This window comes from Carassius carassius, chromosome 21, assembly GCF_963082965.1.
Source record: "Carassius carassius chromosome 21, fCarCar2.1, whole genome shotgun sequence".
Taxonomy (NCBI): Eukaryota; Metazoa; Chordata; class Actinopteri; order Cypriniformes; family Cyprinidae; genus Carassius; species Carassius carassius.
This window is the reverse complement of record NC_081775.1, coordinates 309,979-335,338: the sequence shown is the minus strand read 5'-3', so window position 1 is coordinate 335,338 and position 25,360 is coordinate 309,979. Positions and strand designations below refer to the sequence as shown.

General features: G+C 41.0%; 1 protein-coding gene across 3 annotated transcripts in view; it reads left to right on the top strand.

Moving 5' to 3' along the window:
* Positions 1 to 25,360, top strand: part of prickle2a (prickle homolog 2a) — a 152,629-nt gene that overhangs the window by 47,835 nt on the left and 79,434 nt on the right. For 2 of the 3 annotated variants that reach the window (XM_059502949.1, XM_059502947.1), the window contains exon 2: positions 20,295 to 20,450. In XM_059502949.1, the coding sequence (XP_059358932.1) occupies positions 20,319 to 20,450 (132 nt within the window). In that variant the 5' untranslated portion in view covers positions 20,295 to 20,318. Of the gene's footprint in view, positions 1 to 18,954; positions 19,368 to 20,294; positions 20,451 to 25,360 lie in introns of those variants that run through there. The other variant, XM_059502948.1, reaches the window with a different exon arrangement.

Genomic DNA, 25,360 nt, shown 5'->3' with positions numbered 1-25,360 from the left:
CAGGATGGAGTCCTATATAGGGTAACCAAAGACCCATCAAGTAGAGAGAAGAGGTATCAGTTTGTGCTGCCTGTTAGCTTGAAGGCCAAGGCTCTCGCTGGTGTGCATGACCTCGCTGGGCATCAAGGGCAGGCTAGAACAGCACATCTTGCCCGACAGCAGTTCTTTTGGCCACAAATGGGAAGAGACATCAAGGAATATGTGAAATGCTGCCGACGCTGTATCCTTGCAAAGACCCCTGAACCGGCTGCCCGTGCTCCCTTGGAGAGCATTCGTACATCGGCACCCATGGAACTAGTGTGCATTGATTTTTGGAGTGCTGAGGACTGTAAGCAAAGATCTGTGGATGTGTTAGTCATAACAGACCACTTCACAAAATTGGCCCATGCATTCCCCTGCGTCAACCAAACTGCAAAGCAAATAGCAAAGAAGTTATGGGATAATGTATTCTGCATCTACGGTTTTCCAGAGTGGATACATTCCGATCAGGGAGCCAATTTTGAAAGCAAACTCATAGCCGAACTCCTCAGCCTCACAGGGATTATGAAAACACACACAACAGCATACCATCCCATGGGAAATGGGCAAACCGAAAGGTTCAATAGGACACTTGGCAGTATGTTGCGTTCCCTACCCCTGTCAGCTAAACAACACTGGGTCCAACAAATACAGACTTTGACTTTTGCGTATAATGCCACCACTCATGAAACAACTGGATAGCCTCCATTCTATTTGATGTATGGTCGAGTCCCCAGACTCCCGGTAGATATGGTCTTCAAACAAGTCTTGAAGGATCCAGTCGTGGTGAATTATAAGACCTATGCAGAGAAGCTGATGGCGAACCTCCATGTGGCTGCCAGCATAGCTCAGCAGCATGCGAGGAAAGGACAGCAACATCAAGCTGATGGCTACAACAAGAGAGTGCGTGGAACCCACTTGAACATTGGCGACCGAGTTTTGCTTGCTAATAAAGCGGAGAGAGGGAAGAGGAAGTTAATGGACAAGTGGGAGCCCACTATGTATACCATCATAGACCGGAACCCTCAGACACACGTTTACAAAGTCAGTGATGAGAGTGGGAAAACCAAAGTCGTCCATCGGAATCTGATGTTAGATGTGAGTTTCTTACCTGTGCCCGAACAAAGTAGGGAGGAGATGGATGAAGCTGCCTCAGATGTGGCCAGTGAGTTACAGCCTCCTTCTGTTGATGCCTTGAGTGGCCTGGCAGTAGACGCTTCCGAGGACCGTACCTGCTCCTGGTTAAACGAATCATCTGATGCTGAGTCTGAGTCTATGGGAGAAGCTGATGAGTCTGAGATGGAGAATGAGATACCCCACTCTCTGTCCAGAGAGTCTGTTCAACTGACACCCACGAGAGCCCAGTTTAGTGAGGTCAGAAGCCAAGGAGGAAACGAATACTAACCTGTGAGAGACTTGTTGGGTTCCAGTGTGTCCCCTGACTTGCACATAACTGACATTGACTCTGTCGCCCCAATTAATGTCCCTGACTTAGATGAGACCGAGTCCTATGACGGCACCTCACCTGTTACAATGACTGATAGTCACACACCCACCCAGGCACAAGGGCCTGAGAGACAGGTTGTCAGGACACGTACTGGCAGGGTTGTTAAGGCAGTCAATCGCTTGATAGAGAACATGGTGCAAAAACCACTCACCAAGAATTTTGTAAAAGGGGTCAATAGGAGGTCACTGTCTTTACTTTCTTTATTTTAGAAAAAAAATAGAGATTCAGATATTTTTCTTTGTCACCTTTAGTATGACTTGAGTCATGAGATGTTCATATTGGAGGGAAAGCGTTCCGAGATCTAATATGGTGTAAAAGGCATCATATTCACTAGAAGGGGCAGTAGCCTGATCAACTGCTGTTTTCTTTCAGCTTACTTTGTAAGTAGCTTTATATGCTGTGGATGGGGAATGGAGTCCCAGTGTTATCTTGGACCAAGTGAACAAGAGTTTTGTTTTGTATGTTTTGTTTCTTTTCTACCCCTCTACGTGCTAAGGATTTTGGTGAAATTAAAGAGGGGTGAATGTAACCGGTCAAAGAATGACATATATTTTTGCAACCTTTTATCTTTTATTTTCTATTGTTTGTAAGTTTATTTCACAAAAATACTGTATTGTTCAGTTATGTCATGGTAGCTTTATAGGTATTGGGAGAGTTATTTTTTGTGTATGTGCGCCCTCTATTGGATGTGAGGTCATATACTGGATTTTCGCGTTCTTTTCTCAGTCTGCATTCTACGTGATTGAGAGAGGTATGTGTTCACGTTAGCGCAATGTAAAGATTGAGATATACCTGTTAAAAGTTTAGTTTCAGTGCACATGGTAACTTGTATGTGTAATTTATGATGAGTGCACTTACATTTAATTGAGATGTGTCGAGAATTTTGCTGTTTTGAGAGTTTGAGAAACTGCTAACATAGCTAACCTCGTGTTTTGTTTAGCTGTATGTTAGCGATCGTCATTCTATCCTCTTGTGTCACAGCCCACGTTTCAGTTGTCCTTTTTCTTATGTTAGGCTGATTCTAATTCGAGGATTGAATCCTGAATTTTTGTTCTATATGAAACTTAACAGGTATGTACTCCCAATACCAGGTTATGAATATACTGTGTTCATTTAAAAAGTTTTCTTGTATTGATTAATGTTCAATGGCACTAAAAAGCCCAGATGTAAAGCATGTACGTGTTGCTTTGCGCATATTACTGTATATGTATTAACTATTGAACAGATAGTTTATTTCATGTTGCATAATGTTAATGTAAGAGCTAAAAGCCCAGAGTGGTGAACAGAGATAACATGCAATATGACACATACACATTATATATATATATATATGCCTAATGTGATATGTTTAATTATTCTTTTGTATTTTATTTTCTGATTTATGAATGTGATTAAATGTTCAGTCTGCATTCTACGTGATTGAGAGAGGCTGATTCTAATTCGAGGATTGAATCCTGGATTTTTGCTCTCTTTGAAACTTAACAGTGAGCCGAATAAAGTGCCTTGAGGAAAGTCAGTGTCCTGTCATCAGTGCACCAGAACACAACGCAGTAGTCGGCGAAGTGCAGACCACGCCGGCTACACGAGTACAATTGGATCTCTCCGATCAGAAGGTTATAATGACAGCAACTGAGCAAGAAGTTAAAGGCTAGTTTTCAAGGAGTTTGTCTGTTCCTTTTACTGATTATTTTCAGGTTAAGGCATGATTTAAACTGATTCAGCACATTCATACGCAGTCGCTTTCGCAATAATGCATTAAAAAAAATTGTCTTACAGTGCTACTTCATCTGTATCTGATTTTTGAATGAGCAGAAATCTGTAAGAAATGCATCGATCTGTAGATAAAATAATTGACGAAAATGTAGTTATTTTCATCACAAACAAAATTTGCACAGCAGAAAGCAGGAATTTATACCCTTTAAAGCTGACAATGTTATTAGTTTGGCGTGTGGTAGGAAAAAGATGTCATAAACAATAGCCTAATCCTCTTTGAAACTCTCCTGTTATTTTATTTTTTTATTTTAATATAGGCTACGTTATGAACATATCATTGAAATACAAACATACTGAAACAAACATCCACTGAGTGAAGGTGGAGCGGTGTTTCTGGTATCCGTGAGTGTGGAGCGGAGTGATTATTAAATGCTCGGAGCGCGGAGGGAAATTGTTGTTAAAGTACTCCATCATTTTTGGTCATACAGATAAAATTAATCAATCTTTCGAATCCGTATACGTTTATTTGTGTGCACTCAGAATACCAACGAAACGCTGTGCTTCTGTAAAATAATTAAAGCAAACAAGATGCAGTTTCTGCAGTCTGGGTCATGTGAACTTGAGCGAGAAACTTCGAAACTCGGTGTATGAAAAATAAATCTGAGAGTGAAATGTCAACATTCAAATGAAAAAAAATAGAACATAAAAAAAAAAATAGAAAACGTGTGGGTTAGTATGGATGATTTACATGAAATTGTATGTGTGTGCAATTCACATTGTACGTTGTTTATGATGGCTTTCAGTTCATTAAAATAACAAACGAAAAAAATAGATTTAAAATTTTTATTTTACTACAGTGGGCATGCTGTGATCTGTAGCCTACTGTATGTTTTGATTTTTTTTTTTTTTTTTTTTTTTTTTTTTACTGTAACTGACAGATTCCAGCAAAAAAAATAAAAAGAATAATACAAACGCAAAATTCTCTATGTAAAACACAAAAATTTAACAGGAAGTATCTTGATTTCCTTTTGTAAAACACAACCAATCAAAATGCCACATTAATTCATCAGTGCCTCAGACTATGTCCCGATTATTAGATGGAGTGCCCATGAACTTCATTAGAGGGCACTCCACTCAGGACCATTCCACCCATCAACCACCAGATGTCACTTGGACACTAGCACCTCTCATACTGTTGCACCACACCCGAACTACATTACCCATGAGTCACTGCATCACAATCACCCTGCCACATCTGCACCTCATTCATCAGCCAATTTCCTTGCCACACCTGCACCTCATTTACACACACACATAAAAGCAGCACACTCACTCTCACTCAAGGCGAAGTCTTGTTTAGCCAGTCTGACATTTCCGAGCGTTTTTCCCTGTGTTGTTATTCCTGTGTTTTGACCTTTGGACTGTGTATTCCGACTCTGATTCTCTGCTGCCTGTCCCGATCTCTGCTTGTTTTTGGTTACGATTCTGGTTATCCCTGACACACCTGACGCCATTCCTGATCTCTGCCTGTTTTACCATTCTGTGGAATAAATGCTGCATATGGATCCGAACGCCTCCGACTCCTTGTTACAGAAGACTTCGCCATACCAGGATCCAGCAGCCCGGTATCCCCTTGTCACTGAGGTATCGGTTCCTGTTTCAATGTCAGCATATCACCAATCCAGCCTAACCACAGATCCAGTTGACCTGCTGTTAGATCTTAAGCAAGGAGATCGATCTATTGAGGACTATGTTCAACAGTTCTGTGAATTGGTTTATCGAGTTCCTCTAGACGATGAAGTCTGGTTTAAGGATTTATTCCGTTTTGGACTCAATGAACCAGTAAAATCATGGTTGCCTAGAGGGGAGTTTAATTGCAGCTTAAGGGACACAATGGACTATGCACTCTTGTTATGTGGTTCTCCTTTCACGGTGGGAGAGGCAGAGGACTTTAAAGCCCCAAAACCGCTGCACAAGATGGCCGCCAGCCCAGCGCTGCTGCACAAGATGGCCGCCAGCCCAACGCCGCTGCACAAGATGACCGCCTCAGTTGAATTTCCAGAGTCAAGTCAGGTCCCCGTCGACTTTCCAGAGTCAGGTCAAGTCTCCACTGACCGTCCAGAACAAGGTCAGGTCACCATTAACACCCAAGAGTCAAGTGAAACAACAGTTAAACCTTATGAGTCAAGTCCGGTCTCTGTTGATTTCCCAGAGTCTAATCAGGTCACTGTTGACCATCCAGAGTCAGGTCAAGTCTTCGCTGACCTTCCAGAGTCAGGGTTAGTTCCTGTTGGCCTTCCAGAGTCGAGTCAGTTGACCGTTGAATTTTCAGAGTCGAGTCAGGTTCCAGTGAACTCTCCAGAGTCGAGTCAGGTTCCAGTGAACTCTCCAGAGTCGAGTCAGGTTCCAGTGAACTCTCCAGAGTCGAGTCAGGTTCCAGTGAACTCTCCAGAGTCGAGTCAGGTTCCAGTGAACTCTCCAGAGTCGAGTCAGGTTCCATTGAACTCTCTCCAGAGTCGAGTCAGGTTCCAGTGAACTCTCCAGAGTCAGGGCTAGTCACCGTTGACCTTCCGGAATCAGGGCTAGTCACCGTTGACCTTCCGGAATCAGGGCTAGTCACCGTTGACCTTCCGGAATCAGGGCTAGTCACCGTTGACCTTCCGGAATCAGAGCCAGGGCTAGTCACCATGGACTTTCCAGAGCCAGGGCTAGTCAACATGGACTTTCCAGAGCCAAGCGAAGTCACTGGTGATCTTCAAGGACCGAGTCAAGTCACCAAAGATCTTCATGAGCTAAGTCAAGTCACAGTTGATCCTCAGGAACCAAGTCAAGTCACCAACGATCTTCATGAGCAAAGTCAAGTCACCGTTGATCCTCAGGAACCAAGTCAAGTCACCGTTGATCTTCATGAGCAAAGTCAAGTCACCATTAACCTCAATGAACTAACTTAAATCACAGTTGATCCTCAGGAACCAAGTCAAGTCACCAACGATCTTCATGAGCAAAGTCTAGTCATCAATGATCTTCATGAGCAAAGTCAAGTCACCATTAACCTCCATGAACTAAGTCAAGTCACAGTTGATCCTCAGGAACCAAGTCAAGTCACCAACGATCTTCATGAGCTAAGTCAAGTCACAGTTGATCCTCAGGAACCAAGTCAAGTCACCAACGATCTTCATGAGCAAAGTCAAGTCATCAATGATCTTCATGAGCAAAGTCAAGTCACAGTTGATCCTCAGGAACCAAGTCAAGTCACCGTTGATCTTCATGAGCAAAGTCAAGTCACCATTGATCTTCATGAGCAAAGTCAAGTCACCATTAACCTCCATGAACTAACTCAAATCACAGTTGATCCTCAGGAACCAAGTCAAGTCACCAACGATCTTCATGAGCAAAGTCTAGTCATCAATGATCTTCATGAGCAAAGTCAAGTCACCATTAACCTCCATGAACTAAGTCAAGTCACAGTTGATCCTCAGGAACCAAGTCAAGTCACCAACGATCTTCATGAGCAAAGTCAAGTCACAGTTGATCCTCAGGAACCAAGTCAAGTCACCAACGATCTTCATGAGCAAAGTCAAGTCATCAATGATCTTCATGAGCAAAGTCAAGTCACCATTAACCTCCGTGAACTAAGTCAAGTCACAGTTGATCCTCAGGAACCAAGTCAAGTCACCAACGATCTTCATGGGCACAGTCAAGTCACAGCTGATCTTCATGAACCCAATCAAATCACCACAGATCTACCAGAGCCTCGTCACATCTCAGCCGAACTCCCAGAGCCTCGTCACATCTCAGAGCTCTCGTCCTATCCTGTCACGGCCAGGAAGGCAGTCAATGAGCTCTCATTCATTCCGGTCTGGGCTACGGAGACCATCCACCAACTCTCTCTCTGTCTTGTCATGGCCACGGAGGTCCTCCATGAACTAACCGCCTGCCCTGTAATGGTAAAGGAGGCCAGCTACCATCTCATCACGGCCACGGAGGCCGCTATTAACCTGTCAATGTTCTCTGTTTCAGTCCCACCTGAGCAGACTTGCGGTCCGGTGCCATCGACTCCACTGTGGTGGCCCTCTGCTTCACCCTGGTGGGCTTCTGTCCCGTCTGCTCGGCTGTGGTGGTCCTCTGCTCTGCCCTGGTGGGCTTCTGTCCCGTCTGCTCGGCTGTGGTGGTCCTCTGCTCCGCCCTGGTGGGCTTCTGTCCTGTCTGCTCGGCTGTGGTGGTCCTCTGCTCTGCCCTGGTGGGCTTCTGTCCCGTCTGCTCGGCTGTGGTGGTCCTCTGCACCGCCCTGGTGGGCTTCTGTCCCGTCTGCTCGGCTGTGGTGGTCCTCTGCACCGCGCTGGTGGGCTTCTGTCCTGTCTTCTCAGCTGTGGTGGTCCTCTGCTCCGCCCTGGTGGGCTTCTGTCCCATCTTCTCAGCTGTGGTGGTCCTCTACTCCTCCCTGGTGGGCTCCAGCTCCACCTGCTCCACTCTGGTGGGCTGCCACGCCACCTGCTCTGCCCCAGTCCACTGCACTTCCTCATGGACCTGGCCCTCCATCCCTCCCCCTGTTCCGCCTCCGCTCCACCGCCCTCCTAGATTGTTTTGAGCGTCTGGAAGCCGCTCCTTTGGGGGTGGGCTATGTCACGATTATTAGATGGAGTGCCCATGAACTTCATTAGAGGGCACTCCACTCAGGACCATTCCACCCATCAACCACCAGATGTCACTTGGACACTAGCACCTCTCATACTGTTGCACCACACCCGAACTACATTACCAATGAGTCACTGCATCACAATCACCCTGCCACACCTGCACCTCATTCATCAGCCAATTTCCTTGCCACACCTGCACCTCATTTACACACACGCATTAAAAGCAGCACACTCACTCTCACTCAAGGCGAAGTCTTGTTTAGCCAGTCTGACATTTCCGAGCGTTTTTCCCTGTGTTTGTTATTCCTGTGTTTTGACCTTTGGACTGTGTATTCCGACTCTGATTCTCTGCTGCCTGTCCCGATCTCTGCTTGTTTTTGGTTACGATTCTGGTTATCCCTGACACACCTGACGCCATTCCTGATCTCTGCCTGTTTTACCATTCTGTGGAATAAATGCTGCATATGGATCCGAACGCCTCCGACTCCTTGTTACAGACTAACTCCTCTCATGTGCAAGCACTAGGGATGTAACAACATCAAAATCTCACAATATGAGAATATCGTGATATGATGTCCATGACACAAAATGTATTGCGATATTTACAAAAAAAAAAAAAAAATGAAAAAATTTAATTAAAAGGCGTATTGGAATTGGGGAAAAAGTTTCATTTGAATAACAATTGAATTGCAATTTTTCAACTGCTTACATGCATTTTCAAAAATTTGCCTCTTTTTTTTAAAAAACTTTTTTCAAAACTTACACATAAATCCAAGAATTGCACACACAAATGACTCCCATCTCATGCAATATGAAGCACTGCATTCAAAACACATCTCAAATGCAAACATTTCTCCATGCAGACACCTTTGCCATAATATTATATTTTTGTATATATCATACACAGTTATTCAAAATCTAAAGCTCTTCTTTAATGATCTTGTATGTACATTTCTGTACACGATTAAGAGTAATGATGGTTATGATTCATGGCAAACATGAAAGCAAGACCAAATTTAAACTTTTTTTTTTTTACTGTAAGCATTTGTGGTTGTGAATACTGCATAACAAAATAAAAGAGATACACCAGACATGTGTAGTTAGAGATGTGTATTTATAGGCCTATTCTAAAGTCATAATTGGTTGGTGTTAAGTAAAGCAACAAGTGTTTGCTCATATAAGGTGTTTGTGTGTAACTTCTCCAGGCCCCCAAAAGACCCTCAGACCACAAAGGGTTAAAAAACAAACAAACCAAAAAAAAATGAAAAAAAAAATACTGCAAAGTACATATTTAAGGGGGGTATTATGTTATTTTATTTTAAGTGTTGATTTTGTTTTTTAGGGTGTACTAGAATGCTCTCATGCTTGATGGTTCTGAAAATGCTTTAATTTTCACATAATTTACATTATTACAATACCTTTCTCCCCAGCCTGGCAAACACGGCTGGATTAGTTCTGGGTTTGATTAAGGCCCGCCTTCTGAAAAACAAAATGTGTTGTGATTGGTTAGCTCTCCTCGTGCGTTGTGATTGGCAAACAGCTTAGATAGTGTTTCAGTACTGCCCCACCCCTTGCCAAAGCAGCAAGTTTTGTCTGCTCTGGTATAGTTAAGGAGGGTGTCAGTATTGGCATATCAATATGAGCCTGATTCAGCCCTGGAGAACACTGAACAAGAGGATCCCGCAGAACCTTTGCATGCATGGATATTGCAAGACATATTAGAGTGGTAATGTTTTTTTTTTTTTTTAAATATATATATATATATATATATATATTTATATATATATTCACAAACCCGATTCCAAAAAAGTTGGGACACTGTACAAATTGTGAATTAAAAACATAATGCAATGATGTGGAAGTTTCAAATTTCAATATTTTATTGAGAATACACAAAAGATGACATATCAAATGTTTAAACTGAAAAAAATTATCATTTTAAGGGAAAAATAAGTTGATTTCAAATGTCATGGCATCAACGCACCTCAAAACAGTTGGGACAAGGCCATGTTTACCACTGTGTGTCATCCCCTCTTCTTTTTATAACAGTCTGCAAACGTCTGGGGACTGAGGAGACAAGTTGCTCAAGTTTAGGAATATGAATGTTGTCCCATTCTTGTCTAATACAGGCTCATTGTCATGTTGGAAAATGCAAGGTCTTCCCTGAAAGAGACGACGTCTGGATGGGAGCATATGTTGTTCTAGAACTTGGATATACCTTTCAGCATTGATGGTGCCTTTCCAGATGTGTAAGCTGCCCATGCCACCCACACTCATGCAACCCCATACCATCAGAGATGCAGGCTTCTGAACTGAGCGCTGATAACAACTTGGGTTGTCCTTGTCCTCTTTAGTCCGGATGACATACCGTCCCAGTTTTCCAAAAAGAACTTCAAATTTTGATTCGTCTGACCACAGAACAGTTTTCCACTTCCACAGTCCATTTTAAATGAGCCTTGGCCCAGAGAAAACACCTGCGCTTCTGGATCATGTTTAGATATGGCTTCTTTTTTGACCTATAGAGTTTTAGCTGGAGACGGTGAATGGCACGGTGGATTGTGTTCACTGACAATGTTTTCTGGAAGTATTCCTGAGGCCATGTTGTGATTTCCATTACAGTATCATTCCTGTATGTGATGCAGTGCTGTCTAAGAGCTGAAGATCATGGGCATCCAGTATGGTTTTCCTGCCTTGACCCTTACACACAGAGATTGTTCCAGATTCTCTGAATCTTTGGATGATATTATGCACTGTAGATGATGATAACTTCAAACTCTTTTTAATTTTTCTCTGAGGAACTCCTTTCTGATATTGCGCCACTATATTTCGCTGCAGCATTGGAGGAATTGGTGATCCTCTGCCAAACTTGACTTCTGAGAGACACTGCCACTCTGAGAGGCTCTTTTTATACCCAATCATGTTGCCAATTGACCTAATAAGTTGCAAATTGGTCCTCCAGCTGTTCCTTATATGTACATTTAACTTTTCCGGTCTCTTATTGCTACCTGTCCCAACCATTTTGGAATGTGTAGCTCTCATGAAATCTAAATTGAGCCAATATTTGGCATTACATTTCAAAATGTTTAACTTTCAACATTTGATATGTTATCTCTGTATTCTATTGTGAATAAAATATAAGTTTATGAGATTTGTAAATTATTCCATTCCTTTTTCACTCACAATTTGTACAGTGTCCCAACTTTTTTGGAATCAAGTTGGAATCACACTGGATACCAGACTAGGACACTGAAGGACTGACCTTGAATATCTGGGTGTGGCAGACAGGACTTGACTCTGGATGATCAGCTGTGACATGACGTGATTTAGGAAGATCATCTGTGACTTGACTTGACCCATGAAGATCATCTGTGACTTGACTTTACTCAGGATTGGCAGCTATGACATAACAGAGCATTGTTGTGGCCACCATTTTACAAACAGCTGTCGCCACCATTTTGTGAGCGTGCTCCAGTGTAGCTGTCATTACACAAGTGAGTCAGGTGCCGTGTGCCTCTTCCATGACACCCACAGTAAACAATGAGCAAACGTACAGCAAAGCAAAGTCCATAAAGTCACTTAAAGACGAACAATGACTCTCGCGGATTAGTCGCGATTAAAGTGGATGATTAATGCCCTCACAAAAGAAGTCTTTCAGAAAAACATGCAAGATCTAAATACTCTTGAATATAACTCAAGAGATCGTGTTAAAGAGCTAATAACTGGCCGCGGTGTCCATACCTGGCCAGTGACATTCAGGGAAGCCGCTGGGTCCTTGTGAGTCTGAGTATTCTGTTACGGGGCAAACAAGACATGAGACTTTTGGATCCATTTGCAAAGCTTTATTTAAAGACATGGTCAAAACAGGCGAGGGTCAGACAATGGCAAACAGGTATATTGAGGTCAAAGCACAAGAGTAGTCCAGTGAACGGACATGGTGGATCTCTGACGAACAATTTACAAACAGAATAATCCAAAGGGTTAATCCGAAACAGGCGAGGGGTAAACAGTATCTGTACAGGGCGATCTCTGGTGGTGAGTTAACAGAGGTGCATGTACAGGATTCAAGACAGTAAACATGCATGTTAGAGTTAATGAATGAATGTGTTATACAGCCTACACGAGACTTGCTTGTGCTGTTTGCTGCTACTGAACCTGCCGGCAAAACTACTATATTGTTCACAATTATGGTTGTTGAATAAATTGATCTACGCAACCCCCATGACACAATACTTCAACACAATATATTTTTGTGATGTTGTTCTTTTTGTTTTAATTGAAAAACATTAATAAACATAATGTGGAATTATTGGATGTTTTACTTGTTTAGCTTTTGAAGAAGCTTCTTGTTTTACATGTTTTCATAATGGAAGAGTGCGTTAATTTATTTCATAAATATAATAAATCAGGAAACTAGATGAGCTAAAAAAATGCTAATGAGTTGACAATATTTTTGGGATTTATGCTTATGTGGGTACTGTACAGTAAATATGATGACAATCATAACAATCGCGATCAATAATTGTGAATATGATTTTGAACACCATAATCATGGTTATCAAAACCACAATTTTTTATTTTTTTACCAGGGGACATAAAAGATAGTGAAGTCTCACTTCAATGTCATCCAACCTGGAACAACACGATAGGGAGCATAATTGGCAAGCAGTTAGACATGATGCCTAGCATGAAGAGACTGATAATAAATGAAAGCTTGATATAATTTATTTTCTGCTTCTAAAATCCTGCTTTACTGCACTGCGTAGCAGAGTTGTGTCTGTTAAGATGGACTACTGTTTCAAAATGCCACACATATATTCACATCTGCTTTCACAATACCTGAGCCTGTTTCTAAATACTCTTTAAATATTTGTTAACTGTTTTTTTATTTTATTTATTTTTTATTTTTTGACAACATGATATTGAAGACCGGGCAAAATAATAAACTTTAATATCAGAGGGCTGCTGAATGCTTGATTCTGATTGGTTGGCAGATTGCTACTTAAGTAATTGTCCTGTTTGTCGACCACATTGCAGATCCAAACACATAGACCTAGCAAACAAATTACAAACATTTTGACAGAAATGACAAACAATTTCCATGCTGCCCAATTCGGTTGTTTAGTGTTGAAGTAAGAAGTGCTGTTTCCAGGTCCAAGCCTCAACTCGCTTCACTTCACTTCACTCAATACTACCTCAGCAGCCTTTTATGAGCACTGTTTATTCCTATAAACATTGTCATTTACATTAAGTCATTTAGCAGACGCTTTTATCCAACGCGACTTACAAATGAGAACAATGGAAGCAATCAAAAGCAAAAAAAAAAATTACAATAGTGAGTGTTAAAGTTAGAGGGTCAAATAAAGATGGAAGAGATGGGTTTTAAGCCGATTCTTGAAGATGGTTAAGGACTCAGCTGCTCGGATTGAGTTGTGCAGGTCATTCCACCAGGAGGAACATTTAATTTAAAAGACCGTAAAAGTGACCTTGTGCTTCTTTGGGATGAACAATCAAGCGATGTTCACTTGCAGAACACAAGCTTCTAGAGGCACATAAGTCTGAAGTAACAAATTTAGGTAAATGGGTGCAGAGCCAGTGGTAGTTTTGCGAGCAGCTATTGGAAGCCAGTGCAAATTAATAAACAGAGGTGTGACGTGTATTCTTTTCGGCTCATTAAAAATGAATCTTGCTGCATCGTTCTGGATTAATTGTAAAAGTTTGATAGAACTGGCTGGAAGACCTGCCAAGAGGGCATTGCAATAGTCAGCAAGGTTTCTGGTTGTTTCTGAAGGAGTTATGGTTGATGTGCCTTACTTGATGGTGAAATTGTGATGAAACGATGGGTTAGCTGGAACCACAAGCAGTTCTGTCTTGGCAAGGTTGATATTTAAGCTAAACGTTTTCAAACATATGATGTAAACTACGTCTCTATGCTCACAGTGTCCCAAACACCAATAATTTTTTTATATTTATTTATTTATATTTATATTTTCATTGTCTGGCTATCTGGGATTTTGGTATGGAGTTAGGGTTAGGATTATATATTTTTTGGTAGTATTCTATCACATTGTGAGTGTATATTAGCATATTTTGTTGTTTTCTCATGATATCTGAGCATTTAGATATGGAAGCAGTGACACGTGATGTCAGACTTAACAACCGGATAGAGCTGAGATCTCTCTCTCTCTCTCTCTCTCTCTTTCTCTCTTTCTCTCTCTCTCTCTCTCTCTCTCTCTCTCTCTCTCTCTCTCTCTCTCTCTCTCTCTCTCTGGCTCTTTCTCGGTCTCTAATAGCATATGAATGGTTCATACCTCCAGTGATAGCTCTGTTTAGAAGCAAAGTTTACAGACAGATTGTCAAATTACAGTTAATTAAAGTTTCACCAAATTACTAATTTTGCCTTCACGAGAAACTGCAAAGTATTGCCAATTTTCTCACTAAGCATTTATTTATTTTTATTTTATTTTATTTAATTTTTTGCCTGTGGAGTTGATCCTCGTTTCAGGATCATTGTGCATGACTTTTTGGATAACGTATTTTGGATTAAGGTTCTGTTTTGTTTGCATGGTTGTTTCTTACATTGCTGGATTTTTTTCTTGCCTCAACAACTATTCTTTTTTACCTCTCTGTTTGGATTTATTTGCTGTGTTTATTTAATAAACTTCTTGCACATGACTTCTTATACCACCTTTAAAGCTGTTTTGTCACAGATTTTTAAGGAAGTTTTATTTATAGAGTACATTTCAAATTCAGCATTACACTGACCAAAGTGCTGAACAAAATCAATAATAAAATACAGCAAATTCTAAAAGAGTCAAACTAAAAATAACAACAATAATAATAAAATTGTAAAAATGTGTCTTAAGTCTGAACTTGAAATTAAAGACAGAAGAAGCACTTCTTATGTCAGGTTCCACAAACGTGTAGCAGCGACTGCAATGTCTTCGTCTCCTTTAAATTTAGGTTGTGACCGAAGGAGATGTAATAGAGCTTTATTAGCAGATCTGAAAGTCTATGGCATTGAATGCAAATTAATAAGATTATAAATAAAAAAGCTGTTTTGGTTCAGTTGCTTCATTCACGCTAGAGCCATACAACTACTGCTGATTATGCTAAATAGTTCAAGACATTAGCAGTGTGGGACTGAAGATGAACACCGAGCCGAGCCAGATAATGAACGAAAGACTGACTCGTTCACGAGACAAGAACCGGTTGCATCGGTTTTCGGATCACCTGTAGTTCTTTTGGACACTTCGATTCAATAAACCGGTTGAAGAAAACGGTTCACCGGTTCTTTTGCGCTCGACATAATGGCGTCATTTGCGAAGATTGCCCTTGATTCAAGCCTTCGGTTTACCCGCGCTCATAACACTAGCACAGAATCAGTTCAGAATCAATCACCAAAAGAATCAGTTCGGTTCAGATGCTCTGTCTGTCAGTCTGCTTCACGCTGAATCACACATGCGCAGTATCATCAGCTTTCGGACGCGTCTGACAGAAATGGTTCTTGACTCGTGAACGAGTCAATCTGTTGTTCGTTATCTGGCTCGGCTCGGTGTTCATCTTCAGTTCTCTCTTCACAGCAGTTCAGTCAGTGTACTGTTTGAGTAAATTAATTACTCCGGGATATTGGTTTGTTTTAACTCAGAGGGAGTGTCAGCCACATTAAAAAAGTTAACAGCTTAAGTAATTTGTGGATTAATGCGTATTGGAGACGCGAACCGATATCACAAACTGCTTTGTTTTGAACTCTCTCTCACAACAGACACGGAAGAGAAGACAATGCTGAATAAAGTCGTAGTTTTTGCTATTTTTGGACCAAAATGTATTTTCGATGCTTCAAAATATTCTAACTGACCCTCTGATGTCACATGGACTACTTTGATGATGTTTTTCTTACCTTTCTGGACATGGACAGTAGACCGTACACACAGTTTCAATGGAGGGACTGAGAGCTCTCGGACTAAATCTAAAATATCTTAAACTTTGTCATTAATGACATAACTTTCATTTTTTGGTGAACTAACCCAAACAGAATGGTCTCTCACACCACTCTGTCTGGCTGTATTAATTGTTATATGTTAATGTTAATCGTGTTTGCATTTTGGCTGCTTCTGCTCTTGTCCTTGTTATCTGTTCTGTTTTGTTTTTACCTTGTTTGTTTTTTGTTTCAGTTATATTAAAGTAATTTTTCCCTGCATTTGGACCGAGCGCCAACCTCCCGCTCTCTCTCGTGAGGCCAATAAGGAAGTGACTAAAACTGCAATTCATCAACTGGCCGCTTGAGGCTGGCTGCAAAAGGGAGTCAGTCCCATAGACTCCTCTTGTTAAAATGCCCAACTTTACAGCAGGAGAAAACATGTTTACAGCCTGGTTCAAAAAATGATTTTGGTCTAAATAGCTAATTTTGCCCTTTATGACAACTGTGAGGGGGGTGAATATTTTATAACTCATCCATTTAAATTATATTAAGACTTAAAGTTCTGCATAATTAAGGGCGTAGCCACTTGAGTGACAGGTGGATTGCCGCTGCTGACACTGCCGTCGTGCTAGGTGGTTGTGGCTTCAGCAACTAGCTCCCGCCTTTTTGCCCATTTTTGATTGTCCGGGAGAGTCGCGCGGTGACGCACTGCCAAGATGGCGACGGCCCGCTCTACACACTTTAGGCTTAAAAAACACACTTCAGGAGTCTACGGTTGACGTCACGGACACTACGCCATGTTTTTATACAGTCTATGATTTGGACCCAGACCCTGTTCTTTCCTTGGCGCCCTTCGCTGCGCCATGACAAAATCCCAATAAATCATGAGCATGGTCTCAGATCAAGCGGTTCATAGATTCTTGACTGAGTGATGTCACATAGACCCACGCCCCTCCCACAACTGTTGATTGACACTGGTGTTTTACCTGAGCTCCGCCCCCTGAGTGACTGTCATCAGTCCTCTTTTGTTTCACCGCTGGAGCAGATGTGGACAAGAATGACTCCTAAGTGATTGAGGTAATCTGTTGCTGGATTTAATAATGAACAAACAGTTCGTCATTTACTCCTAACATCTGAGCTGCTGAAAACGAAGTGGATTACTTTAGTTTCTGAAGGGAATGTGCCCCTGATTTACATCAATGTGTCTATGTTTGCTTGAATCATTCAGGATCCAACTTCACCTACAGAAGTGAGTGTAAGGTGTTTTAATGAATCTTTGCAAATTCTTTCCTAATAATGTGCTAATTAGCAAGTTCTGCAGCTAAATGCGGCTAAAGTAAACAGTACTGCTCATCACCCCACAGAAGAGAGGGGCGGGGTCAGCTGAGCTAATTAGCATTTAAAGGGACATGCACTGAAACAACACGCTGTGAACAGAGCTGTTTATGACGGAGCAAAGTGGTGTTTTTTTTTTACCTAGCTTTGATAAATTTTAACCAAAGAATGCCTTTTCATTAAGAGCCTAAAAATCATATTAACTTGTGGAAAATGGGCATCCGAGGACCCCTTAAGAGTAAAAGCAGCGTAAAATGCATGAACAAAAAAAATAGTGTCATGATCAATATTACATAATGTCACAATAGAAGCAAAATTTTGGTACTAAAATAGGATCCATTTAGTGTTTATAAAACAGAATTTAACCTTTTGTTCAGTTGGTTTCCTGGATTAATTGATTGATGTATAGATTGATTTTCTAGAATAACCCTGCTAACTCAGAAAGTGTGAGTGACGGAGAACAATTGAAATGGAAAGTGATGATTTAAGGGGCAAGGCTTTGCACTCTCTGTTGTGGGTATGCTTTCTTGCTCTTGGATCTGCACAAGGTTTCCACGGAGACTTGTCACTGCAGAGAGCTCCATGGCGACCAGAGCACGAGCACTGTTCACTGGAAAGAGACAAAGCCAGGATCCTGCTGTTAGTTTGAATGATTAATGTGTTCATCGTCAGTGAGAGTGCTCCAAATGCTCAAACATCTTTGTGTGTTCCTGTGCAATGACAAGACGGCTGTAAAGGTTGACACAATGCTATGTGTGCTTTAGAATATATATATATATATATATATATATATATATATATATATATATATATATATATATATATATATATAAAATTATGCTACATTTTGTCTGTATATAAGGCTTGAGACCATCTGTCCGTGGGGGTATTTATTATTGTTAGCCATGTGGAATTCTTAAGTCTAGAGGGCATGCAGGAATGATTGTGCTTTTCTTTGGAACCATTGACCTGCTTATGTTTGTATTGATATATTTTATTGTTAATATACTCACAAATGTGAAGCAGCATATTCCAAAGGTGAACTTGTTTACTAGTAATGGTGCATTTAGCATAGCTGAACATCTCAGATGCTCTGTTTCCACAAATTGGACTAAATTATATGTAGATATAGACTGCTAAATATTAACTGGGCTCTTCAGAAAAAAAAGGCCCTTCACAAACATGTAAAGTAAGCCCAGTGCGAATCATTTTGTCATTAACACACAGTGACGTGTAGCCATCGCTGAGGCTTAATTATCAACTCAAATGCAGCAGCAGTAATTACAGCTGTATTATGAGGCGCTGTCATGTGTCGAGAGCCCACTCACCGTCACTGACTGATGCCAAGTGTGTGGGTTTGAATTATTTTCTCATCTTCATCATCGTCACTGAAAGCCTACATGCGTTTCTTCGATCAGGTCAGAAATGCTTGACATTGACAGGGAGCTGGATTTGCTTGTGTCCATGTCTTCACCTCTGAGGTTCGTAAAATCAGCGAAAGTGCTTGGTTGTTGTGTAGACCTGTCTTGTTTCATCCAAAGTTGGATATGGCATATGTATTTATGATGTCCCTGACTTCTATTGCATTCAACAATGCTTAAAAGAGGATGTATGTGTGTATATATATATATATATATATATATATAAGACAGGTTTTATTATCATATAACGTTGGAACTTTGACACAGTGATGCAATTTATCTGCTTAAACTTGATTATTTCCCAAACCTGCGCTGTATGCTACCATGTTCATAAGAAAAGATATACACTTCTTGGTGTTTTGGCCCTCAGTCACGATTGCTGTTTACTGTACATTTGAGTTTGCACCTTTTGTTTATGGTAAATGTACACATAAGAACACAAATGTAAAATAAATATATGGCGTATGACTACAGGTTTGTTATGTTATAAAAAGTCTAAAAAGACATGGAGGTCAACATCAGTCCTTCAGCTGAGAGCTTGCTCTAATGTTGCCTTTTACACAAATAAGAAATGTTCTTTTTCCTCCCTCCTTCGCTTTCTCACTCCCTCCCTCCCTCGCTTTCATTCTTTCTCACACACCCACACAGAAACAGTCAAATCCACAGGCAGAGTGAGAGCGAAGGATGAGGCATGACATAAAAGAGAAAAGCATTTATTTTCGCGTTGCTTTAGCACTGCGTTTTTCTTTTCTCTCTCTCTCTATTTCTAGTTGTTTCAGCCCTCAGGTTATTTTTTGGATACTGATATGAAGATGCAGGTCTGTATGTCTTTCATTTTTGAATTTCTGAATTTCTGTTGTATCTTTACAGTGATATTATAGAAACATGCTTCCTATACCTATTTAAACATGATCTCTACTGTATCCTCTAATGGATGGATTCTAATAGCATGATATTGGAATCATTGTAGCCGTATGGTTTTCGTATCTTTGAACAGTTTGTGCAGACTCTTTCTTTTTTCTGTTGATGCAAAAGAACAAATTAAGGTTCATGTTGTGTGCAAGTGAAGTGTGATGTCACAGTGACGTCTTGTATTTTATAAGATTGTGTAATGTGCGAGAAAGCTTGCAGGTGATCAAATTATCACGATTATTTATATATATTTTTTACATGGCTGACATGGTACTGCAGATAATAACATTAGTATTAAAAACATTGTTTTTACATTCTCAGCACTATGCATCAAATGTGTGCTCAAACATGTTTTAAAGACATTTTGATGCATTAAGATGGCTTTGTCTTGTATGTGCTGTGTAGTTTGAGATATCGTATCGTATCATTACAAAACCAGTTTATTTAGATTATTTTATTTTTTTCTGAAGAAATAAAGAAAAACAAAGAGCATTTACCATGGGAGTGTTGTAAATGATAATAAATACCCTTAGAACAGTTCAGTGAGAACCCTCATTGCATTTACAGCAATGTTGCATTCTCAGAAATGAGTTGGTTAAATTTCCATGCAGGCAATTTCAATACATTTGAATAGCACATTTATTGAGCAGTTGGTCAGCTACTGCATAATTGAAACAGCTTAATCATCACATACTGAATATCAACAGAAATGTATGTTTGTGAAATGAAAATGAAAATGAAATGCATACAAGTGTCTGTGATATCTGCATATGTAACTGTGTAATGCGTTACATCTGCATTTCTCAATCCTGTGTGTCTGTGTCTTTCTGCAGTGATTAATGGTATGAAGTCGTGATATGGCTCTGGATATGGAGAGGACGGTCTCTAAAATCATGTTTGACTTCCAGAGGAACTCAACTTCTGATGATGACTCTGGCTGTGCACTAGAGGAGTATGCTTGGGTGCCACCTGGCCTCAAACCTGAACAGGTATGTCAGCATGCCAGTTTTTTCAACTGAAGGATGGTATTCCATAGGAAAAATGTTAAAGGCAAAAAAAAAATATATATATATTGGGCAGGGTTTGTTTCTGTCATGATTTTGTTATTATATATAATAATTATACTATAATAATACTATAATATCAAAATTTAAATTATATATAATTAAATCACATTTTTCAGAAGTAGTTTTTTGCTTTACTTTTTTTTTATTTTGTGAGGCTTCTTTTGTAAGCATAAGCAATATATATATATATATATATACAGGTTCTTCTAAAAAAATTAGCATATTGTGATAAAGTTCATTATTTTCCATAATGTAATGATAAAAATTAAACTTTCATATATTTTAGATTCATTGCACACCAACTGAAATATTTCAGGTCTTTTATTGTTTTAATACTGATGATTTTGGCATACAGCTCATGAAAACCCAATATGCCTGTCTCAAAAAATTAGCATATCATGAAAAGGTTCTCTAAACGAGCTATTAACCTAATCACCTGAATCAACTAATTAGCTCTAAACACCTGCAAAAGATTCCTGAGGCTTTTAAAAACTCCCAGCCTGGTTCATTACTCAAAACCGCAATCATGGGTAAGACTGCTGACCAGAAGGCCATCATTGACACCCTCAAGCGAGAGGGTAAGACACAGAAAGAAATTTCTGAACGAACAGGCTGTTCCCAGAGTGCTGTATCTAGGCACCTCAGTGGGAAGTCTGTGGGAAGGAAAAAGTGTGGCAAAAAACGCTGCACAACGAGAAGAGGTGACCGGACCCTGAGGAAGGTTGTGGAGAAGGACCGATTCCAGACCTTGGGGGACCTGCGGAAGCAGTGGATTGAGTCTGGAGTAGAAACATCCAGCTCCACCGTGCACAGGTGTGTGCAGGAAATGGACTACAGGTGCTGCATTCCCCAGGTCAAGCCACTTTTGAACCAGAAACAGCGGCAGAAGCGCCTGACCTGGGCTACAGAGAAGCAGCACTGGACTTTTGGACAAATTTTGCATGTCATTCGGAAATCAAGGTGCCAGAGTCTGGAGGAAGACTGGGGAGAAGGAAATGCCAAAATGCCTGAAGTCCAGTGTCAAGTACCCACAGTCAGTGATGGTCTGGGGTGCCATGTCAGCTGCTGGTGTTGGTCCACTGTGTTTTATCAAGGGCAGGGTCAATGCAGCTAGCTATCAGGAGATTTTGGAGCACTTCATGCTTCCATCTGCTGAAAAGCTTTATGGAGATGAAGATTTCGTTTTTCAGCACGACCTGGCACCTGCTCACAGTGCCAAAACCACTGGTAAATGGTTTACTGACCATGGTATTACTGTGCTCAATTGGCCTGCCAACTCTCCTGACCTGAAGCCCATAGAGAATCTGTGGGATATTGTGAAGAGAAAGTTGAGAGACGCAAGACCCAACACTCTGGATGAGCTTAAGGCCGCTATCGAAGCATCCTGGGCCTCCATAACACCTCAGCAGTGCCACAGGCTGATTGCCTCCATGCCACGCCGCATTGAAGCAGTCATTTCTGCAAAAGGATTCCCCACCAAGTATTGAGTGCATAACTAAACATAATTATTTGAAAGTTGACTTTTTTTGTATTAAAAACACTTTTCTTTTATTGGTCGGATGAAATATGCTTATTTTTTGAGACAGGCATTTTGGGTTTTCATGAGCTGTATGCCAAAATCATTAGTATTAAAACAATAAAAGACCTGAAATATTTCAGTTGGTGTGCAATGAATCTAAAATATATGAAAGTTTAATTTTTATCATTACATTATGGAAAATAATGAACTTTATCACAATATGCTAATTTTTTGAGAAGGACCTGTATATATAGGACAGATTTCATTAAAACCATTCACAAAGATTTAGATCAATTCTTTTTTATTAATAATTATGAGAGGAGTGCTCTTTTTTTCACTGGAGAACCTGCCCCGGAAATGTGTGTGCACAACCCTATGTGTGTGTGTGTGAGAGAGAGAGAGGGAGAGAGATAGAGAGAGAGAGAGAGAGATAAAGGGAGAAAGAGAGACGTACCGGTTCATTCTGTGACATGAGCCATTTACTTTCCATCTGTTCAACCATGAAATGTTCGACAGCAAATCCAGCATGCTCAGCGATCCTCATCTGTTTCTATGTCTTTCTCACAAGCACAAATAATATAGTTTCATACTGTTTTACATGTTTTAATTACCTTCATTAACACTATACACTATAGGACATTTACACCAATCATAAAATCAGTATCACAAAATTCATCTTACCATTTTCCTTAATCCATTTACTCTGCAATTACAATTACTTCAATGATGCTATGATATGTTTATATGTAACGATTAATGTACAGTAAATAAAATTTTGAATATAGAGATATATAAATTGGGGAACATTCAGTTATCCTAATAACTGAATTGTATAATCATTCATTCATTCAGAAAAACCCCTCCATTAAGCTGGCTGTATTGAGGTTTAAATAGTGGTTTAATTTCACGACAGTAACAAATAATGCTAAAGATAATGGCAAACACAATTGTTACCTGGCTGTCACTTAAGGCAGGTTCGGTAGATGGGGATGAACAAAACATGGCATTTATCTTTTATTCTTTAGTTTGATTTGTTTTGGCTTACATATAAACAATTGCAGGGTTTGCCCAGTTGAAAATGTACTCAGCAGTTCACTTGTGGTAAGAAATCCAGGTAAGACTTAATGGATAAATGAATCAAGATGTATCATGATTCATAATGGAAAATGTGTTACATAAAAAGTAGCAATGTCTGATTGGACAAATGAAAGAACTTGCCACTTGTACATATCAGGTGGATTTCCATACTTTAGGTCCCACAACAAGAGCCTTAGGAGTTTGTTATTGGGTAGCAGGCAGACCTGGTTTATCTTTGCACATTTGTCTCTTTTATGGTTTATAGAAAGCTACAATTAAGGTACTGTTTGTAATACTTAATACAATGTATATGGCATGTGCTACAGTAATATAAAGCACACAACAAAAAAGTAGGATCCAAGAAGTATTTTTAATAAATCCACAAGGAGAAAACACTAACAAAGAATCATACATACAAATAATACAGGACAATGAGCTGAGGGAAACTGAGGAACGTAATCCAGGAGAAAAACAGAAAACGTCTCAGGTTACGAATGTAACCATGGTTCCCTGAGAGGGAACGAGACACTGCGTCCTCTGAGGGGACACTATGGGGAACACCTCGTCGTGACCCGTGTCTGAAGCATACTTTGAAAAACGCCAACGTGTTGGCCGGCGACATCCTCTGACGTCACTACCAGCGCGACTATAAATACGTGCCCATAGGACCCGTCACTATCTTCTTCGTGAAGCTTGCGTCCGAAGCATGGCAGGGAGCTAGAGGACGCAGTGTCTCGTTCCCTCTCAGGGAACCATGGTCACATTCGTAACCTGAGACGTTCCCTTTCAAGGGAACTTCGAACTGCGTCCTCTGAGGGGACACTATGGGGAACAGTATACCCACGCCGCCATGCTGAGGGGAGTGCAGACCAGAATCATGGCAAACACTAAGTACCAACTCTACCGCTTTTCTCTTCACCGGGAGTCGCCCCTGGGAAGGTCTGACGGCTGCCTTATGACATTATCCCTAACGGCCAAAGGCCTAAGCTACATACCCAACTTATCCTGTAGGGCCCTGACCCGGGGTAGAGCTAAAGGCTTGGAATCACAGAGATTCCTTTAAAGGGATACGGCTAAGAGCCTGGCACTTTCCTCTACCAAGTCTTTGCCTGTCACAAAGGGGCTACTGCTAGCTTTCGCAAAACTTGCCGAAAGGGCTGTCCCCACAGCACTCTAGTAGTGGCGCCCTGTTCTAGATAGGTATCCGAGGATACCTAGGTGGAGTGGTGCCCAAGATGAACGGGGCTTAAACCAACTCAAGAAAGGGCACGAAGCAGCAGTGCAAAGCCCTTACCATCTAGGGTTTTTAGAAAGAACGCAGAGACTAGCGTGCGAACTTACCACAATGTGGATTTCAGAAAGTGCGCAAAGATTTCACGTGCACACTTTTTACTAATACTGTTCTAAGGAGGGGCTCTCGTGGAACTCAGCCCCTGCCTCAGCAGGATGCCTTCTCTCACAGAGCGTCTCAAACAGTATGTGGTACTGGAGCGCTCTGAAGAACCGGGAATCAGTCTTCCAAGAGAGGAAGACTCCGAGCTCCGAGCAGCATGCTCATAGCTGACCCTTTCAGAAAAGGGGAGCGCTGCTGAACTACCCGAGAATTGCCCACACAGCCCCCCCAAGTTGAGGGGGCTTGGGGTGTACAATAAGTACACACCGGTTGGATGAAGCCCAAGGAAAGTGCGCAGAGTCTTGCGTGCACACTTACCACTTTACGTGGATTTCAGACAGTGCGCAAAGCGTTAACGTGCACACTGACCACCATGTGGATTTGAGAAAGTACACAGGCAAGCGTGTGTACTGAAAGGTTACCTGACAACCACAGTATGTGGGAGCTCACATTCAGAGAGGCCTGTGAAGCCTGCTACCTGATAACCACAATATGTGAGAGTTCACCTACAGAGAGGCCTAGAGAGGCCTACTATCTGTTACCAGATAACCACCTCAGTGGAAACTGAAAGCAATATGGAACTCGACTCCAGGGAGGCCTGGTGAGGCCTACTACCTGACAACCACAAATCGCGGGAGATTTTTAGGAAACGCACAGTATGTGGGAGCTAAATCTCCAGGGAGGCCTGGTGAGGGCTACTACCTGGCAACCACAGTATGTGGGAGCTCGTCTTCAGAGAGACCTATTGAAGCCTACTATCTGAAAACCACAATGTGCTATTTAGTGGAACGCACAATATGTGGGAGCTAAATCTCCAGGGAGGCCTGGTGAGGCCTACTACCT